The 19,180-nt window shown below is 37.5% G+C and overlaps 2 protein-coding genes across 2 annotated transcripts; one reads left to right on the top strand and one right to left on the bottom strand.

Moving 5' to 3' along the window:
- Positions 1-2,452: 2,452 nt before the first annotated feature.
- Positions 2,453-9,805, bottom strand: LOC108678795 (glucoside xylosyltransferase 2-like). The gene is made up of 5 exons (XM_047882772.1): positions 9,515-9,805; positions 8,774-8,888; positions 6,099-6,435; positions 5,770-5,940; positions 2,453-2,638 (listed from the first exon to the last, which is right to left on the bottom strand). Exons 1-5 carry the CDS (start codon positions 9,678-9,680, stop codon positions 2,453-2,455), a joined length of 975 nt encoding a protein of 324 aa, XP_047738728.1. The 5' UTR covers positions 9,681-9,805.
- A 4,189-nt stretch (positions 9,806-13,994) lies between these two features.
- Positions 13,995-16,553, top strand: LOC108678794. Its single transcript, XM_018167264.2, has 6 exons — positions 13,995-14,028; positions 14,336-14,429; positions 14,814-14,944; positions 15,478-15,632; positions 15,900-16,034; positions 16,234-16,553. The coding sequence occupies exons 2-6, from the start codon at positions 14,359-14,361 to the stop codon at positions 16,411-16,413; spliced, it is 672 nt and encodes a 223-aa protein (XP_018022753.1). The 5' UTR covers positions 13,995-14,028; positions 14,336-14,358; the 3' UTR covers positions 16,414-16,553.
- The last annotated feature ends 2,627 nt before the right edge of the window (positions 16,554-19,180 follow it).

The following is a 19,180-nucleotide window of genomic DNA, read 5'->3' as shown; positions in this document are numbered from 1 at the left end:
TCGAACCGCACGCATTATTGTCGTTGCAGGATCTGAAGTAGTTTGCATTCCTGCAGCCTTCGGACTGTCACGAAAGGTTCTTATCAATAGTTAACTTCTACTAGAAAAAGTGAACGATGTAGTTATGTCCTTATTTTTCACTTAGAACGCCATGAATGAATGATCTATTTACGATAAATTTTACACTTCGCTAGGAAAACCTCATTTTCAGTGAGCGTAGATTGATTTAAGTTGGAGTTAACACTTGTAGTCTGAATGTCGTGAACAGAACAGATAACTACAGTAGACTGAATGTCGTGAGCTAAGCTGCAACGAAAACGAGCAGAATTGAAAGTGTGTCGTTGGAGCGCTCGACCGCCGAGCTGTGAAGGTCATCAGCGGCAGGCGCCTGTTGCGGTACACACTAGACGCTGCGGTGCACACTAGACGCTGCGGTGCACACTAGACGCTGCGGTGCACACTAGACGCTGCGGTGCACACACTAGACGCTGCGGTGCACACACTAGACGCTGCGGTGCACACTAGACGCTGCGGTGCACACTNTTATTTTGGAGGTCTCACTCTCAAAGTTGGGAGCCAGTCCGTTTATCATCTTCCAAGTGTACAGTATGATATACCTTTCCCTTCTTCTCTCCAGTGAGTACAGTTCCAGGTATTTCAGCCTTCCCCAGTAGTTCAGGTTCAGCTCCCTCATGCCGCTGATCCTGTACGTGAAGGTACGCGCGCTGCACTGCCTCCAGTTTCCGCACCGCACCCGCCTTGAGTGGCGACCAACTAGACGCTGCGGTGCACGCTAGACGTCTAAATAAGGAGATATTAGATGAAGAATTAGCAATGCAAGGTCTCCAACCATACCGCGTATACCGTAGTAGGTAAGGAAGATATGGCAGTAGTAATACTCGTCCAGTAGAAACTTCCGAGCAGCAAGTGCTATAGAGTTCGGTTTTTACCGGCATTGCGGAGCGTGTGCTATTGCATATTGAACACCGTAACCTGTATAAGTCAATCTATTTTATCATTTGTCTATTTTATCATTTATTTTATTCAATTTACTTTCACGTCATTAGCGATATTCGTCGCTATAATTAGATGGATAAATACGAAAATGGAACGGGTATCGTGACGGTGGTTTGATCCAACTTTGATAAAGCGATCAAGACATCACGGAGACAGCGTTTAAAAAATTCCGTGTTTTAATTAACAAGGGCAGAGCCATAAATAAGAGGTTGGAGCCCGAAACACAACAACGAGATTTAAAATATATTTATTGGAAATTACGGCGTGGACACCCTAGACATTAAAGCGAATGCAGAGAATCGTACCTTAATTCGAGATTCAGATTTAGCCTGACAGATGAAACTTCAAAATAAATGTCTAAAAATGGTATGGACATTGGCAACCGATTATATATAAGAAAATTATTTTCTTCAGAGCGTGAATGAAATATACGAGATCAAAGCATTTTTATTCTTTTTTTAAATAGATACTTTGGGAAACTCAGTAGGAAACTAACTTGCCGGTAGCGTAGGCCACAAATTTTACTCTTGAATAAGCCCTGGAGCCAACGCCCGTCCTCACCATGCTTTAAATTTATCGTCACAGAACTAGAAGCTGCAGACCAGTAACACAATGTCTGAAGATAATTGCGCCGTAGGTCTTCAGCCGATACTTATTAAGCATGTTCGCTCAAAAGCACGCAGTTCCGCATCCGGCTGGGGGCTCATGCCGGAGGCCAGCTTTGCCAAACTTCACACTTGTTCATATTACTTTCCGTAGGTAAGAACGCTAGAGGGCATAACAGCCTTTGAAGTCAAATGCTCAAAGCCATAGCGCCGAACGTCCACAACCACAAAATAAGCTTTGTAAAGATAAGCATGGCCATACTGCATCTGGCCAAACCTCTTTTGGCCTAACCTACACAAGTTGCAACATTTCCACACCCAAAACAAACCTGAGCGGACCTAACCTAACCTCATTGGCTGCAAAAAGTTAGAAAGGCGGTCCAAGTGTGCTGGTAGAGCCATTCATTGGCTGCAAGGCTATGAGCCGGGACAGCGTGAATAGGTTAGGCCAGAAGAGGTTAGGCCGGAGTAGGGACAGCCGGATGAGGAACTGCCTGCTTATGAGCGTGCATGCATAAGCATTGGCTGAAGACCTAAGGCGCTATTATCTTTCGGCAGTGTATCGCTTGTCGGGATCACGGAAATCAAGCGTAGCTTGTGGCTTCTAGCTCTGAGGCTGAGCAAAGTTGAATCTTGGTGAGGCTGGGCGTTGGCTCCACGGCTCATTTAAGAGTAAAGTTTTTGGTCTACGGCTGCACCCCCGTACCTACGTACCCTTAATTTATGCTCTGCCTGGTTATACTCGTACGTCCTCGAGTTCGTCTTGAGCAACTCTGAGATACTTACGAAACTGGTTAAGTAGAGAGATACGGAACGAAAAACAAATAAATTCAAACTTGGTCAGACAATTGTTTCAAAAGCTTCTGGGAACTATAAGTGCAGAACTGATGCGTTTTATTACTGCCTCTCATCCTGCGAACTTCGTCCTCCCGAGCGTGCAGAGCGTCGGTCAAATATCGGAGCAATACCGACACAGGATCGTTGACGTCATGCCGCTCCCATGCCAGAAATATTTCCTGGACGAAGGAATAGATATTAAGTTCTCAAATTCATCATTATAATTATTAAAAAAACTGATTTTAATCACATGTGGTGAAAATCGATTACAGTCTTGACGCAGACATACAATAACCAAATAAAGAAAACTGGTCGTAAAAACTATCGTACCTGATTAAAAATCAACCTATATCACTGATACTGAATTTTAACACTGACGTTCAATTTGCTTATTTGTAATTTCCGAAAATACTGATTTTGAGCAACTAGCGTTTTTTTAATCTTATAAGTCTTCTCCAAATAGAAAAAAAAATATTCCAAAAATTTATAAGAAATTCTGTTCCGTTTTAATTTAAGGAAGACCATGAAGATTAAGTTTGAATAGTTATTAACGTCTAGGATAAGGAATTGACAGATATGGGCTTGGAAGGAGGTGACAAATGGTGCATTCTAGATTGCTGTATAAAGTACAGCATAATATGTGCATTTTCTCTCTATATTAACTTGATTTAATGCATGGAATGGGCCCCTAGTCCTGTTAATGTATGCAAATTCACTTCTTTGGTTGGACCCAACAATGCGAAGTCGTCTACGACGCATTATTTATGGCCTTATTGCCGGCCTAAAACCTTAACCTTATTACTAATTAACTTATTTACTAAATTAGCTGAGTTGGGCCAACCTATTACTAACCATTGTACATTTTATCTAAGTCAAACCTCTGAATGGCATCTAATGCCACTTCTAAATGGATCCATCGACAATAATTTAGAAGGTTGGTTAAATCAAAATTTGATCGCACTTAACTGAACGACTATATTTGAGATCATATTGCTCAATTAAACAGTCCTTTATATTTTACTGTAATTCAAGAAGTCATAGTTACGTTCCAGTATAACGACTCGCATCACACGTCACACATTCTGCGGGAACTTTGTCGTTATACGGAACGCCTCGTCTGTTTGCTGCTGTCGTATTTAGTTTCGCAAGGTTAATACTGGGAATCAAGTTCACTGTCAAATTATGTGCCGATAAATTGGAATACCGAATATGATCATATAAAGCATACTTGAACTACGTTTGTCAGTTAATCAGACTGTTTTTTTTCTCTGGTTGCAGTTGCTCCACTGCTTCTTCACTTCTTATTCTCTTGCCTTCGAAAACCTGCGAAGATTTATCTTTTGGATTCTCAAATAAAGTTTATCAGCGATTATATTCGTGTAAATTCCTTACAAATTTAAATTAGCCTGAATGTCTTCATTTTCAGTTTATTATTTCACTCCATCTTCGTTTACAGCTGTAGTAGTTTGAATCGTTTAATTCATCCTATTACTGTTGCCAATAAATTGTTAGTTTGGTTTGTTCTGGTTGATGAATTGTTACTTTCTTCGTAAAAGAAACAACCATATCTAGGAGAGATTGCAGTCGCAGGTATAATGAACGTAAATGACGAACATTTTCCTCTATCATTGATGATAAAAAAGTTTACTTATTTTTCTGCTGTAAAGAAATTTCAAATAAATAACCAGATGAGCATGAAAAAATTCTGATTGATATTTTATTTAAGAGTTGAGTTTTAATGAACCAACTTAGTGATAGAATCACATTGGAGAACAGCCGAGCCTGCCTGATCGAGGGCTCGCGGCTCTCAATACGAGCCTTAAGGGGATTGCTATTAGTGGGATAACTGTTGTATGATGTTGAAATTGAGGTATCAAGAACGATTTGCCAGTTGAGGAAGAGTAGACTTTTTATTTCAATAAAACATAAATGAAATGGCCCTGTGCAAGGAATTGTGGAACGTTAAATGAAAAAAATAAGCATATGCCCGATAAACTTAATGCTACCGTTGAATAACAAACACATTTTTGATGAAATCAACAGCTACTAGAACTACAGCTTAAACAAGACACGTTGCATAACGTTATTATAAATAAAGTCTGGTTGATAACACTTACTTGCATTGGGACCAATGTGCGAAAGAAATAATCTCTGTTGATATGTTTCAGACTTTCATCAGCAAAAAATCTTCTCCTAGCGCCATGAACCAAAGAGAATCCTGTATGCTCGATTGTGCTGCATTTCCAGTTGACAGTCCAGCACTGTTCTATGGTACCACTCCAGTCGCAGCTCAGGTCGTATATGTATTCTGGAAACTTAGGTGACGATAAATCTTTAGTCTCATTACTTTCTACGGATGCGTTAATACGTTTTGTTCATTTATAGGACGATTAGCTAATTTTTGCGTTACACTCAATCTCAAATTTATTAATATTCCAACAAATAGATATAACAACTTGAGTATTAGAGTGAAAAATTTGCCTAACAGTGTCCAACTAACTTGCAATTCTACGAATAACTTTTTCAAACAGCGAAACTTTCATTACGTAAACGAAATAGTGCTGAATGATAAAAATTCTCAGCCAACGATGATTGACTTTAAGATTACTTTATGACATATTGAATGTATCTATATATTACTTTGGAAAGCTGGTCACATTGATACGAGGCATATTTTTTAAGTCAGTATCGTTTTGGAATTAAAAAAAAGACGTGCAAAGATATCGCAATAATTTTATTTTTACATGAAAGCCTGTACCTTAATCTACTTTTTTTATATAATTTCCGTGAATATTGAGGCACTTGTCATAACATCATTAACGTGGCACCAGTTTTTGAATATACCCTCCCGATAAAATTATGCCGCCTGACTTGTTAACCACTGTATCACAAATGAAGAGTGCAGTGCGATGCATTTGATGCACCAAATGCATCACACTGCACCAAATGCATCACACTGCATCAAATGCATCACACTGCCACTTGAAGAAACACCTGGGCGGTCGGCGCCTTCAAGACGATAACGATGGCAAAACATTTGTGTTGCAGTGGTTAACAAGTCAGGCGGCAGAATTTTATCAGTTTTTTTCAAAAATTGGTGCCACGTTATGACAAGTGCTTCAATATTCACCGAAATTATGTAGAAAAGTAGATTAAGGTACAGGCTTTCATGTAAAAATAAATTAAATGGTCTCTTTGCACGTCTTTTTTTAATTCCAAAACGGTAGACTTAAAAAACAGGCCTCGTATCATAATGATTTTTCCTTGTGGAACTACATACCACGCAATAGATCGCAAAAGTGTTAGTTACCTCACTGAAGACGATGTTAAAAATGTCTTGATCTCCTGTGGCAATAGCAAACTGGAAAGCTTCCGTCACACTCACGACCGTTGGCAGCCAATCGAAGGGAAGATTACGCCACCGCGTGAGGTTAGCCAATAGGAGCGCTGTGCTTAAACCTTTCTTTCCGTAGTACGGGATCTGAGTTAGTTGGGCCTCATAAACACAGTTATTGAAATATTTTTAAAAATTAAACATCTGCTATGATTAAATTAAAGTTACTTGAATCTCAAATCGTTATTTTGAATCTTGAATCGTTACTTTGCATCGATAGTTCATTTTTGCTCAGATGGATTTACCTCTGTGATGTGCTGCAGATAATAGCCGTCAACAGGAGTCACTCCCAACACCTGCTTGTCATCAAAGTGCTTGAAGTGCTCAGTTAGATGGTCTGGAGGTCTCAGAAACACGTAATCAGTATCCAGGTAAATCACGGAGTCGATCTCGGGCAACGCCCACGGCAGGAATAACTTTTCGGTTGCACATTTTTCATACAGATTGATGAAATGCCATTCGTCTGGTTGGAATACTGAACGATAACTCAAAATTATACGATTTCGAACGTTATCTGGCCACTGGGCTACGTACTCATCAAGAGCTGGCTGCACCGAGTCGTCATCCACCAAGACGATGAACCTGCGCGACAGTGATGGATCCAATTTATATGTGATAGATGAGAAAATGGATAACGGAATTCACGAGTAGGAGAGAAAGAAGACGGAGTGGCTGATCTATAATATATTAGAGCGGCTATTCTTTTCAATTCATTTACTAATAGAACGGGAGTGTAACAGTACCTATATTTATTTGTCATTAGAGTATGATAATTATTTGAATAGTATCATCAACCTTAACAGCTTTGAAACACAGTTACCGTCGACTGTTTATCTGTGTCGCTTGCGTAATATGTTTTTGTCATAACAATTGTAGCTAAACATTCTCTGTCCCTATGGCAGCGCTGCCAAAAGAAATATAGGCAAACTATGCTTCAGCCTAATTAAACCAACATACGTATACGTGTTACTGGTAAATGATATTACGAGGGGCATCCGGAAAGTAGTACCCGTTTGGGAATTGAACAAAAGGAAGTAAATATTAACAAATGTAAACATGTATATTGAAAAGAACATGTATTACACTACTTCTCTACATAATCTCCGGACAAATTTAAGCATTTGTCGTATCGTGTAACGAGTTTTTGTATACCAGTGTCATTTGCCTCCGCCGACAGTGTATTGAGATACGCAGTCACGTGTTCTTTCAGTTCTTCACCATTTTGAAACTTTGTCCCTGCCACGAAGTCCTTGAGTTTCGTAAACAGATGAAAATCTGAAGGAACCATGTCCGGACTGTAGGGGAGGATGGTCGAAAATTTCTCACTTGAATTTTTGGAGAAGTTGTTGTGTTATCCGAGCCGTATGCGGCCTGGCATTATCGTCAGAGGTGGGCAGTAGCGCGCTACATGTAGCGGCCGCTACATTTTCAGTAGCGATACGAGGTTTTGCCGCTACAGCGCTACCGTTACATTCATAGATAACGCCTTTAGATTTTACTTAATAGTACCTATTAAATATTATTTGAAAACCAGCATGATTCATAGATAATATAAATTACATAATAAAACTGTACGAAAGATTTCGGTGTAACGTTTCAACCTCAGCCTGTTACTAGTGTCAACATATTAGTTGTTACTTGTTAAGTTGTTACCAGTTACCACTTACAGGTATTTTTCCATGTTTCAGTTTGCTTACAGTTATTTTTACAGTTATTTTTATGTTCCACCTTCCCTACATGGATGTCTACTTTAATCTACCAATCTCAAAAATAATCCACATATATATACAAATAAATGAGTGATTTTTTATATGTATATGTGGATAATTTTTGAGATTGGTAGATTAAAGTAGACATCCATGTAGGGAAGGTAAAACATAAAAATAACTGTAACTTTTATTTACTGTATCTAACCCATACTAGTTCAGTTAGATAAATTGCAATAAAGTTGCATTGATATGTTTTGAAAATGTTTTATCATCATTAAATGTTTATGAGTAAATCCCAATAGCAGAACAATAAATATTTAAAGATTTCCAATAATTTTGGCCATTGTAGCGGCTAATGTAGCGGCGCTACATTTTACTGTAGCGGTAGCGGTAGCGCCCACTACAATCTAGTGGGTGTAGCGGTAGCGCCCGCTACATTTAGAGCATGTAGCGGTAGCGGCGCTACATTTCAAAGTAGCGCTGCCCAGCTCTGATTATCGTGCAGGAGAATGATGCCAGTAGACAACAGACCTCGCCGTCGATTTTGAATTGCCCGCCGTAATTTTTTTAATGGTGCTCAATATGCATTGGCATTGATTGTGTCTTAGCGAGTCATGAAATCGATGAGCAGTACACCTTGCCGATCCCAGAAACACTGGCGGCGGAGTAATATGACACTGGTATACAAAAACTCGTGACATGATACGACAAATGCTTAAATTTGTCCGGAGATTATGTAGAGAAGTAGTGTAATACATGTTCTTTTCAATAAACATGTTTACATTTGTTAATATTTACTTCCTTTTGTTCAATTCCCAAACGGGTACTACTTTCCGAATGCCCCTCGTATTAGGCAATAGAATTACAATCATAATTTTCAGGGAGTGAAAAATAAAATGCAGTTGAACTCTCATAAAGTGAATCTGAATAAAATAAACTAAAATTATCATATAATAAAAAATATGAACACATTTTCTCTGTAATTTTACGCATAACACAATTATACACAACATAATTCCCCCAGCATGTAGTTGCTGGATCGAATCTTTCAAAGCTTTGACCGCCCATGCAGTTGACATAGGCTAGTCTGTCCGGACTAATAATCACAGTGGGTTATAAATGTGGATAGATTCCAACTTGAAAAGTTCATAATAAATCCGAAGCTACATTACATTTAAATATTTTGCATTGGATTTCTATCTCGAAATTACCTGATCGGAGGTGAGCGAGTGAGCACTACAGCGGATTTTATTAAAGCCTTGGTTTGCCGAATTTGAGTTTCATACTTGGTCTTGGTTGATGCTGCCTCTCGGTCGGATTTTCCACCTGCGATTGACTATATTTTGATAAAATGCTCAAAAGATGTCGATGAGTAGGGTCATCAGTAATAATATTATTCTGAGGCACATTTAAAAAAATAAGCTCAAAGCTTTCCGTTTCTTTTTTCGTAGTATGCCAATTCAATGTATGTATAAAAACACTCGATCATAGGTAAAATAAAGTGGTCGTGAAATAACGTTTGATTAAAGTCTGATTTATTACAAATAATTTTAGGAAACACTGTGACTAAAATGAGCACATGATATTCAATAATTTCAAATTTGAAAATCAGGCTAAAATTATTTCTGTTGCTTGTGTAGCGGACTACACATCAAAAGCGAACGTAAAGGATTTCTTTATTGAAAAAAGGTTTTTATAAATTGCGGTAGGAAAAATATTATTTAGGGTTTATTGTATTTTTTTTGCTGTTTTGCTCGCTTATCTAAGCAGGGCGAATTTCAATATTCTTCACGTGCCTTTAGCAAATCTCAGGCACTGATGGCAATTGTAATATTTTGAGGATTTATCAGAAGCTTCGCGCACGAATTCTCATGCAGATGAAAATTTCGTTCGAAACAGCAAAATTTCTATTGACTGAGCACGTGTCTGCCAGACGTGCAGCTCATACTCACTATTGCAGACGATTATCACGAACGGTGGTTGAAGCCCTAAGTTGTTATCTTTGATTCTTGACTGATGAGCTTTGAACTTTGATGAGGTATTTGAAACAATGCTAATAATTCCGAAGGTCATTGAAAAAACTGCTACTACGACGAGAAGTTTGGAACCAATTTTCATGATTTATTGGTCTAAGATCTATTAAAATAACAATCACTGTTTAATTGTGACAGCATTTTCCTCTTATAATAGTCATTTTTGTTGTAAATGGAGTTAATATGACTTAAGAACATGAGTAGACGCAATGCTGTATAGAAGCAAACGCACCACGATGTATTTCCTATGTCTCTATGCACACTTGAGATAGCTATATAGAAATAAATATATTGTATCTATAGATGAAATTCAAATTATTGGGTTCACATTTACATAGAAAATGTGTTGCGACGCATCTCGGTTAGAAGGACCAGCGATTTCTGTGAGCTATTGCAGACGATGACCAGGTAAACGGCGTCCAAATTTGTATAAAAACTTAAGGAAAGATGTATTCAGTGCAGTTCTTCCCGTCATGGAAAGGCACTATAGTTTCAATAAAAAATCCGCTGCGACTAATATCTTAGACTGTCTTTCTAGACTAATTTAGACTGACAGTCTCTATATACAACAAAGTTAAATAATGATGGAATAAAAAAATTGGAAACGTTTAATTTGTCTTAGTTAATAAGAATAAACCAAAAATACAAAATTTACTCCTTCAATTAGTTTAATAGACTAATCCTAATTACATGTTGAATGTTACAGAACCATGGAATTCATATGAAATTTTTAAGTGTATACTCAATACGTCATATCATTGAATTTATGTCAGTCGAAAAAAGAGTTTTTGGAGAGTTTATTTCAGTTTAATTATGGCTATAACAATTTAAGAGAAAAAATTTTTTCCTGAACTTTCCTCGTGGGGTTGAACGATTATGTTTTTTAACCCATGAAAAACTGGCGCTCCGTTCTACTAAACTGCAATTGCCGACTGCTGTTGGACGAGGAATGAATGATACAATTAGAATTACTTCATAATAATATAGATATGGATAATATACTTGTTCAATTGAAATTTAATGCGTTTCCAAATTTCGTAGTTGTTTTATTCGACGTACGTAAAGCTGCTAAAATATCGGCTGTATCAATTTCAATCAAAGATTCCTTCACCCGAGCCTTACAGTTGTAAGTAAGATCAGTAAAGCGCGGAGGGTTTATGTGACCAACCGCTCGTTATGAAATGTCACCGCTTCGATCTGCTCCTCGGATAATTAATATAAAATAGTCATCGCTGCGTTCCTTATCTAATCTTGGAAAATTTTCGAGCACGCGTTTATCCGAACTTTCTCAAATATATGATTGATAAGCGTGTGATTGAAGTTGTGAACTTTATGTCGAACCAAAGTTTCAAATTTGGGATATACGTTATGTACCATTCAATGTTGGGGTGATAACGTTAAAATCAACGTTGGAAAATAAATCAAAATTCAACGTACCAATATCGAGGTTGCTTCACCGTTGAAATTAGGTAACAGAGCCTCTTAATTCCAGTGTTGGTTACGTTTAGACGTTGATTCAACGTTTAATTTTGATTGATCAACATTTCAACCATAAATCAACGTTGCGTTTCCACGTCAGCTGCCTGCTGGAGAGAACATGCTGATAATATGGTAATGAAATCTGAGAAGCAAACAAATTAAATGAAATAATTATCAGAGGTTCAATTTTATATATCAAAGTGTTTGAGTTCTTGTTCATAAGTACAGGGTGGAGCGCGGTAATTTGCTTATTTGCACTGCATGCTGTGGCGGCACTGACGGTCGAAGACAGAGGAGAGTGGACGTGGCTTACAGTGGATGGCGGGAAATTTGTATTCGTCTGGCTCTCAATTGCCATCATGCAGTGGACACGTGAGGAGAGGTCATTTTGTGTAAAGCGTATTTTTCAAATGCCTACTCGATCATTGCAGTGCAGCGTGCTTTTCGTTCACGATTCGCTGTTCCTTCACGCGGACGTGTTCCTGGACGGCAATCAATTGTAAATTGGGTGAATGCATTCAGAACAGCAGGGAATGTGTCATGTCTACGAAGGGACCTAAGAGAAGGATTACAACACCACAAAACATTCGGACCGCGTCACTGTGTGGTGCGCCATATCGCGAGTAGGCATCATTGGGCATAACTTTTTTCAGGATAACAGTCGTGTCATAACTGTGAACTCCGAACGGTACTTGTCTATGATACAGGATTATTTTCAGCCAGCTCTTGAGGCAATGGAATTAGAGGATACATGGTTCCAACAGGATGGTGCCACTGCACACACAGCAAGGGTTACCATGAATTGTTTGAGGCAAATGTTTCCTGGATGGCTTATCTCTTTGAGGGGTGATGTGACCTGGCCAGCACGCTCACCAGATTTAGCCCCATGCGATTTTTTTCTTTGGGGTTACCTGAAGTCTAAGGTGTATATCAACCGCCACAACACCTTGGAACACCTAAGGAACAATATTGGAGCTGAAATTGGTAGAATACCAGTGGGCATGCTTGTTAGAGTTCATGAAAACTTCAGAAAACATATATAGCAGTGTGTGGAATGCGAAGGTCGACATTTGCCAGAAGCACTATTTAAAACCACGTAATTTATAAATTCCATTACCGTTCATTATAATTCAAATAGCAAATAAATTTTTCTATTGATCATAATATTTTTATTTCATTCCCAAATCAGCAAATTACCGCGCGCCACCCTGTATAAACTATTGTTGAAGGAATTTATGTTTTCAATTTCACACCAACAGCGCAGTATCTGCTAAATTATTTGGAAAGAAAATTATTGAGAAGAAAATGTTTGTATCGTAGACAATGTTATATTAGAGATACAGATAATTTTTTGATGCAGCAATAAGTAATAACCTCACTTACGGACTTATCTTACCTCTTTCTCCAACGTCACTTTTCCTTCTATCTTCAGTTCTCACTCTTCCCCTTTGATCACTCTCTTCACTCTTCAGTTTAATCACTCTCTTCAATCACTTCATTTCTCACTCTTCTCAATACGGGGTTTTATTAAGAAGTTGATTGACTTATATGTTCAAACAACGTTCATAGGTTGTGTTGGGAATTTTCACACACGGAAAATATTTGCTATACTTCTCACACGACCGAAGCATATACTAAACCTTGTCACTAGTAGGAAAGAACTACTAACATTTTTTCTTCCTAGTGTTATCTCCACTCTTTTTATTATCTAAAAATGACATCGATGTGTCAATGTATGGAACAATCTGTCCTTCATTATTAGTAGCTATCGCTCATTGAATGATTGGTCTGTTGTTCGATCGGGCTGTTGTGCAATTGATGTGTAATAAATTAAATAAGTAAAATAAACCACTATTTAAAATCGTATAATATCTTACAATTTATGCATTGAAGCAGCTAAGCACAAAATTTTCATTAACTGTGTTCACGATATTCTACAACCAATGTGCGTCCAATCAGATAATTTCAAATAATGTTCATAACATCTTAATGGGGCAATGTTTGGGCCTAACAATTCCTACACGCTTTGAATGGATTTCGGCATGTTAACACATTTCGTTAATGCCATACATAAATAGTCTCGTGTATAACATACTTTCCAAATTATTAGACTACAATTCGTCTTGTTGCGATCATCACTGTTCTGTCTGTTCATTTGATAAAACTATTTTAGTAAGTGTCTTTAAATGGAATAAAATTTGTAACTACAAAAATAAAAATATAATTGCCCACACAACTGAAATCTCTAAGACGTCGATCGTAATGCAATGCCAACTACAGCCTCCTTATTTAATAACATGAATGCATTTTACCAAGCTTTTGTGAATTTTCAATTTTTCGTAACATGATTTTAGACTTGGAGGGTATAGGTCTCAATGTAATTATCTATCGCGTTTTGAAATTACGTCAAAGATTAGATTGATGCTAACGAGATTAGCGCTAACTGTGGATGTAAAACGCAAAAAATGAATGTATGCAGCCATTTCCTTCAATTTGAATAACTCCCTTGCATAATTTAATGCACAATGCACTACTACGATTAACAAGAAGAGAAGCATTCTGACGAAGATAAAATTCGTATCCTACTTCCTAAATCAAATTCAAATTACATAGGCTACCGCGACATTAAATAACAATGCAGGTTTGGATCAATGATAGATACGTGGACCTCAATTCGTCTTGTCTGACAAGAAAAACTGCCTATTGGTCCCAAAAGTTACTGATTTGCCGGACTCCAAAGCATTGTACCCAAATGTTGTCGTACAATGCATTGGAGTCCGGCACCATGGGCTTTGCATTTTATTCATTCAGGGATATACAAATGAATGAAGATTGGCGTCTTCCTTTGGGGCAAGACAAAGCCACATGAATTGTCGTGGAGTATATAAGAAAACTCTAAATCTTGTCAAGCGCAGTCTTCGTGACATCCTGATCGCTGCTACAAATATTTCCAGGTCTCTTGATAACAATAATATTTTGGGAGCCATGGATCTCACACTGCATTGAAAAAGCATTAAATTATATTACGTCGGGGCATGATTACTTTATTCTTCACATTATTTGTTTTTAGAGTTTTATTCACACGTGAGAAAGATTTAAAGATAGCATTGTAATATTTTTTGTTGATTAGTAGGAGAATTCAATTTTCTAGGCTCCTATTCTCTAGTCGATTTCTTCTCTTTTAAGATTCGATTTTTTCTAAATGCTAAGTAAAATTGTATAAGTTGTGTTCTATTCATCACATTTGTGTCCACCTTGCAGATATCTTACAAGTGAACGACACGATGCAGTCCGTCATCGCTCTGCTCTGCTTGGCCTCCTTGGCCCTTGGTCTCCCTGGCCACTCGGGACCTCGGTATAATTAATTTTATTTTATCGAACGCATCTCCTTCATTTGAAATGACAAAATTATTACACTCGAGACTTTAGAAACTAAAAAATATTTTAATGATGAATATTATCATGCATTTGTAGCAACAAGATTATTAGGCTCGAAGTTTTAGTTAATAATAAATAGTTTAACGAAGATTTCTCCTTCAAACAAAGCTATAAAATTATTATTTAAATAGCGCATTGATGCTGGACTTGAGGATATTCCATTGATTTTATGATTTAGTTCGGGTATTTTTTTTATGTAAACCTTTTTTTTGCATTTGCCTCCGAGCCATCTATGACAGCCTTATATTATGAAATTTTTGTCTATTCAGAAAGAACGCTATCATTTTTTTTTTTGCTGCAGGATGTCCGCAGAGGAACGTAGTTGCTACAAGGCTCTGAAGGCGGGAGAAGATAAAGCGGACATGGAAGTCAAGATGAACGCTTGCATTACTGAACAGAAGGGACTGCCAGACATCATTAAATCCTTCAAGGGTGAAATTACTATATGAATTCAGAGAGATCACTTAAAGCTTCAGAATTAAAACATTAATTAACGAGATATCGAAACACTCAGTGTGTTGGATAACTAAGTGCTTTGCATTTAAACAATTGAATTTTGTATTTCGGTAAATAGATTGATGGTCACGAAACAATAGTAGTTTACTATAAATCTTTGTCCAAATGTAATTATATTTTGAGTATGAATAAACAAGGGACGCAACTTGTGGCGTTGCTCTGACAATATTGATTATTTTCTCATCAATAAATGCGGCTGTTGAAACGGGAATGAAATATGAAACAGCTCTGCATATCGTCATTGAAATTAGATATATCGATAGTAATTAATTTACACCATAAATCTACCGAACAGCTTCGTTCAATGTCATTCAAATTAGATCTAATGTGAACGCCCGACTGTATCGTGTGATGTGTGACATATTATGCGTGGTGAAGTACTATCTTTCTTTTTAAACATATTGATAATATAATGGATAACATTTAATTTGGAAGTAATTACTTCTCAGACGATGGCGACCGATGGCATGGCGATGGCATGGAAGGTGGCATGGAAGGTGGCGACGACATGAAGATGCTGGAGCTTTGCCAATTGCTGGACATGAATGGACATGCCGACATGGCTGTGGCGCTCATGAAATGCATGGTCACCAAAAATGGGGGAGTAAGTTGGAAATACCCATTAAATTCATATCATGCTCATATTATTTAAATATTCATATTATCTTTACTGAATATAAATATTCAGTAAAGAGTCCATCGCTAAGTTCTAGGTCCTTTGTCATCTATAAAATATCTTAAGGAAGAATTCACATGTTGATTAAAAGTTGGATGATGTTATAATATTAAGTTTTGATTGGAAGATAAATTAATTGGTGAAAGATTTTTAGTTAAAATACTTTAGTTTGAATTTTGTCTTCATTTGACGCAGGTGAAGGCGGACGGATCTTTTAACATTGAAGGATTGAAGGCCGAGCTTCTGGCCCGAGTTGCGGGCTCCAGCCTGGAAGTCAACACCAGGATGGGGCTGGACGCTTGCCCGACTGATGATCTGCTTAAGTTCAATGTAAGCTTGAGTTAATTTCCTATTTTTTCTCTTTTAATAACCCGGCAAAACGCCGGGATAAATAATGGTGACTAACCTGACGTATATAATTCTTCTTCATAGATAAATGAATGTTTATATTTATATATATATCCAAGTTAAGTGTATATTACCTAAATAAATAATGTATTATTTATAAATATTTCACTTCAATTTACAGGTGATGGCATACATGAAGTGCGTGACGAGCTATTGTGCGACAGGGGCTGGACCAACCACCACCATCATGGCTACCATGGCAACCACCAACACCAGCATGGCTACCACCACCACCAATGCCTCCATGGCTACCACCAACATCACTACCTCTGCTCCTACCAGCACCACTAAATTGCCCTAGTTACCTATCACTTAATCTCTTGCTGTATTTTCAGTTGAAATTTTTCTAAATTTGACTCTTTCAAAATTTTCACCTTGTCAATTTTCTTTCTCGCTACGACAGATTCGTACTACAAGCTTTAATACGTATTTTCCTGCATATGAACGTGTTTTTCTAATCCTTTAATTATCTGAAATCCGTCTAGTATTGGATTCATTCACAAAATGAACTTCCCCTGACTCGAATCGAAACACCTGGCGCTCTTATATATAGCAAATAAGTTTCGACTTTCCTCAGTATTGCTAGAACCACGAAATTTTCGTTCAGTTCTTGGCTTGTATATATAAAAAATATAACTCATTACTCAGTGCAGTGAGTGACAGAGAGCGCATTTTCTCGTCGACGAAAACGTGAAGTCACGGACGGACAGACAGACGGGAAGACGGACGGACGGATAGACAGACAGACGGACATGGCGAGCACAATAGTGCATTTTTTCCATAAATGAGAAAATGCGCTAAAAAGACGGGATTTTTAATTGAAATATACAGAGGACATATTATCAAATGGTAGTAGAATCTCTAATTCTCACCCAATTTTGAAATTCTTGTCCTGTTTGAGACCTGGTTCAGAGTTAGAACGTGACGTAAAAATAAACTACATCCTGTAAGCGTTTATATGACAGGAAAAATAGAAAAATACAATATAATGAAACTATGATAAAAGCCCGGAAAAAATGTAAGAAAATTATGATAAAAGACCAGAAAAAATAAAATTCAAGGAAGTTATGATGAAGTAAAGAAAAATAAATGAAACCATGCGCGGTAAAACTTTTTACATCGAACTCATTTGAATGATTGCTACTCTTACTCATGCACTATCAGATACTGAGTCAAGTTAACTGATCTGCCAGATGACGTTTAGACTCAAGAACGTTGATGACGTAGTCGTGGACCGCATGCAAGTGACGTCATGCGCGTGACGTCATGTAGCAGACTGAGCCGCACATGACGTCATCATGGCGAGTCGTCTATTTTTAGTTGGAAAATGAAACATTTTTGTAAGAAGCATCGAAACGATTTCTGAGATTTAATATTATTCAATATAAACAATATTATTGTTCGTATTTTACATGATTTCTTTCTGCAAATAGTGGATAACCTGAAAATTCAAACGATTCGAAAATTTCCCACACCGGAAGTTTGATGGTGTTTTTATAAGGTTATACAGGGTGACCCCCCACAAAAAAGTTGCCAAAAGTAAAGGCTTATAACTAGAAAAGTATCAAACGTAGAAATATGAAATAAAAACCACGTGAAAGAGTATAACTTCAAGTTTTATTCAAATTACAATAAATGTTCAAAATGACCTCCTCGATCTTGAATACACTGCTCAATACGTTTTTCAAAATTTTGTTACTGCAGACAAGGTATCCTGGTCAATAACTGCGAGAGCTTCACGAATTGCTATCTTTAGATTGTCAATGCTACTTGGTCTTGTACTGAGTACTTTTTCTTTCATGTAACTCCATAGGAAGAAACCCAAAGGCGATTCATTAATTCTTTCTTCAATCATATCAATGTTTTCTTCTGATCTTCCAGTTTTTCGCCGTCCAGAATGACCTTTGTTTTGATTTATGATCGTTCCTTTATCTTTCTACTGACGTATCTACTTCTTGATTGTGTTGAGACTAACTTCTTGTTTGCATTTGGTGGAATAACCTCTCTTTATTTTGGTTGGTGAAGTTTTCAGGTAAAATTGTTCGACAATGAAAACTCGTTTTTCAGATTTCAGCTGCATTGTAGGGGGAATCTTGATCTCAAAAAATAATGAGTTTTAACTATGAAATATATAGAGAACTTTGGTATCATGGATAACAAATAAAACTTGAAGTTATACTCTTTCATGTAGTTTTATTTCATCTCTCTACGTTTAATACTTTTCGAGTTATAAGCCTTTACTTTTAGCAACTTTTTTTTGGGACACACTGTATAATATCAGTTCATAGCTGTTAGCGTTGATTATTGCATAGTAAGCATGAGATGATTGCCCTGTCACCGCAGGATTTTCACAGCTAGCTAAGGGTTTTCAACCCGTAAGTCCCGCAACCAACTGCTAAAATATTGGTGATTTCAGCTACCCGGTACCCCAAAAGGGTGATGAAATTACTGCAATATGAGAGCAACTGCTGAATCTAGTAAACTATGTTGTCTGCTAAACTGAAGTTTCAGTACCGGTTGTGAGTTTCAAAAGTTTCAAAAATCCGGTTAATGTCGTCCACAGCGACCTCTGGCGTTGGCTGTCGACGTTCATCGTCTTGCATCTTGATCAGAAGCCGGTTCAATAATATTATTCATCTTCCAGTCCCAATAAGGGCTCACACATTTTATATATTATGCTCATAAAGGCAATGATATCATTCATGTTCTCAGAAACCTTCAATGCAGTGATTGCCTCACACGCTCTTGCAATCTTTAGTAGCGACGAACGCGTTCCTGATGACCGAGACCGAGACGTCGAGGAAAAGCTCAGTTTTTGGAGCTTCATCGGGCGTTTAGTTCTTGGACGAAGAAATGAATTGAATCCGCTTAATATCAAGTTAATGGGCCTCAGATATTTATTTGTTTCCTTCCATCGATCGATTTACTGTCTCTTTGACGGCCTAAACGACAAAAGAGTTATTAGTATGTACTTTTTACAATATTATGACTAATAGGGATAATAATAGTACAGTCCTTTGCAACGAATCTTTCTTTGAATTGAGAGATGTCAATAGAACAATGTGACT

The sequence above is a fragment of the Hyalella azteca genome, unplaced genomic scaffold (assembly GCF_000764305.2).
Source record: "Hyalella azteca isolate HAZT.00-mixed unplaced genomic scaffold, Hazt_2.0.2 contig11277, whole genome shotgun sequence".
Lineage (NCBI taxonomy): Eukaryota > Metazoa > Arthropoda > Malacostraca > Amphipoda > Hyalellidae > Hyalella > Hyalella azteca.
The sequence above is the reverse complement of the archived record's forward strand: the minus strand, read 5'-3'. Positions and strand labels throughout refer to the sequence as shown.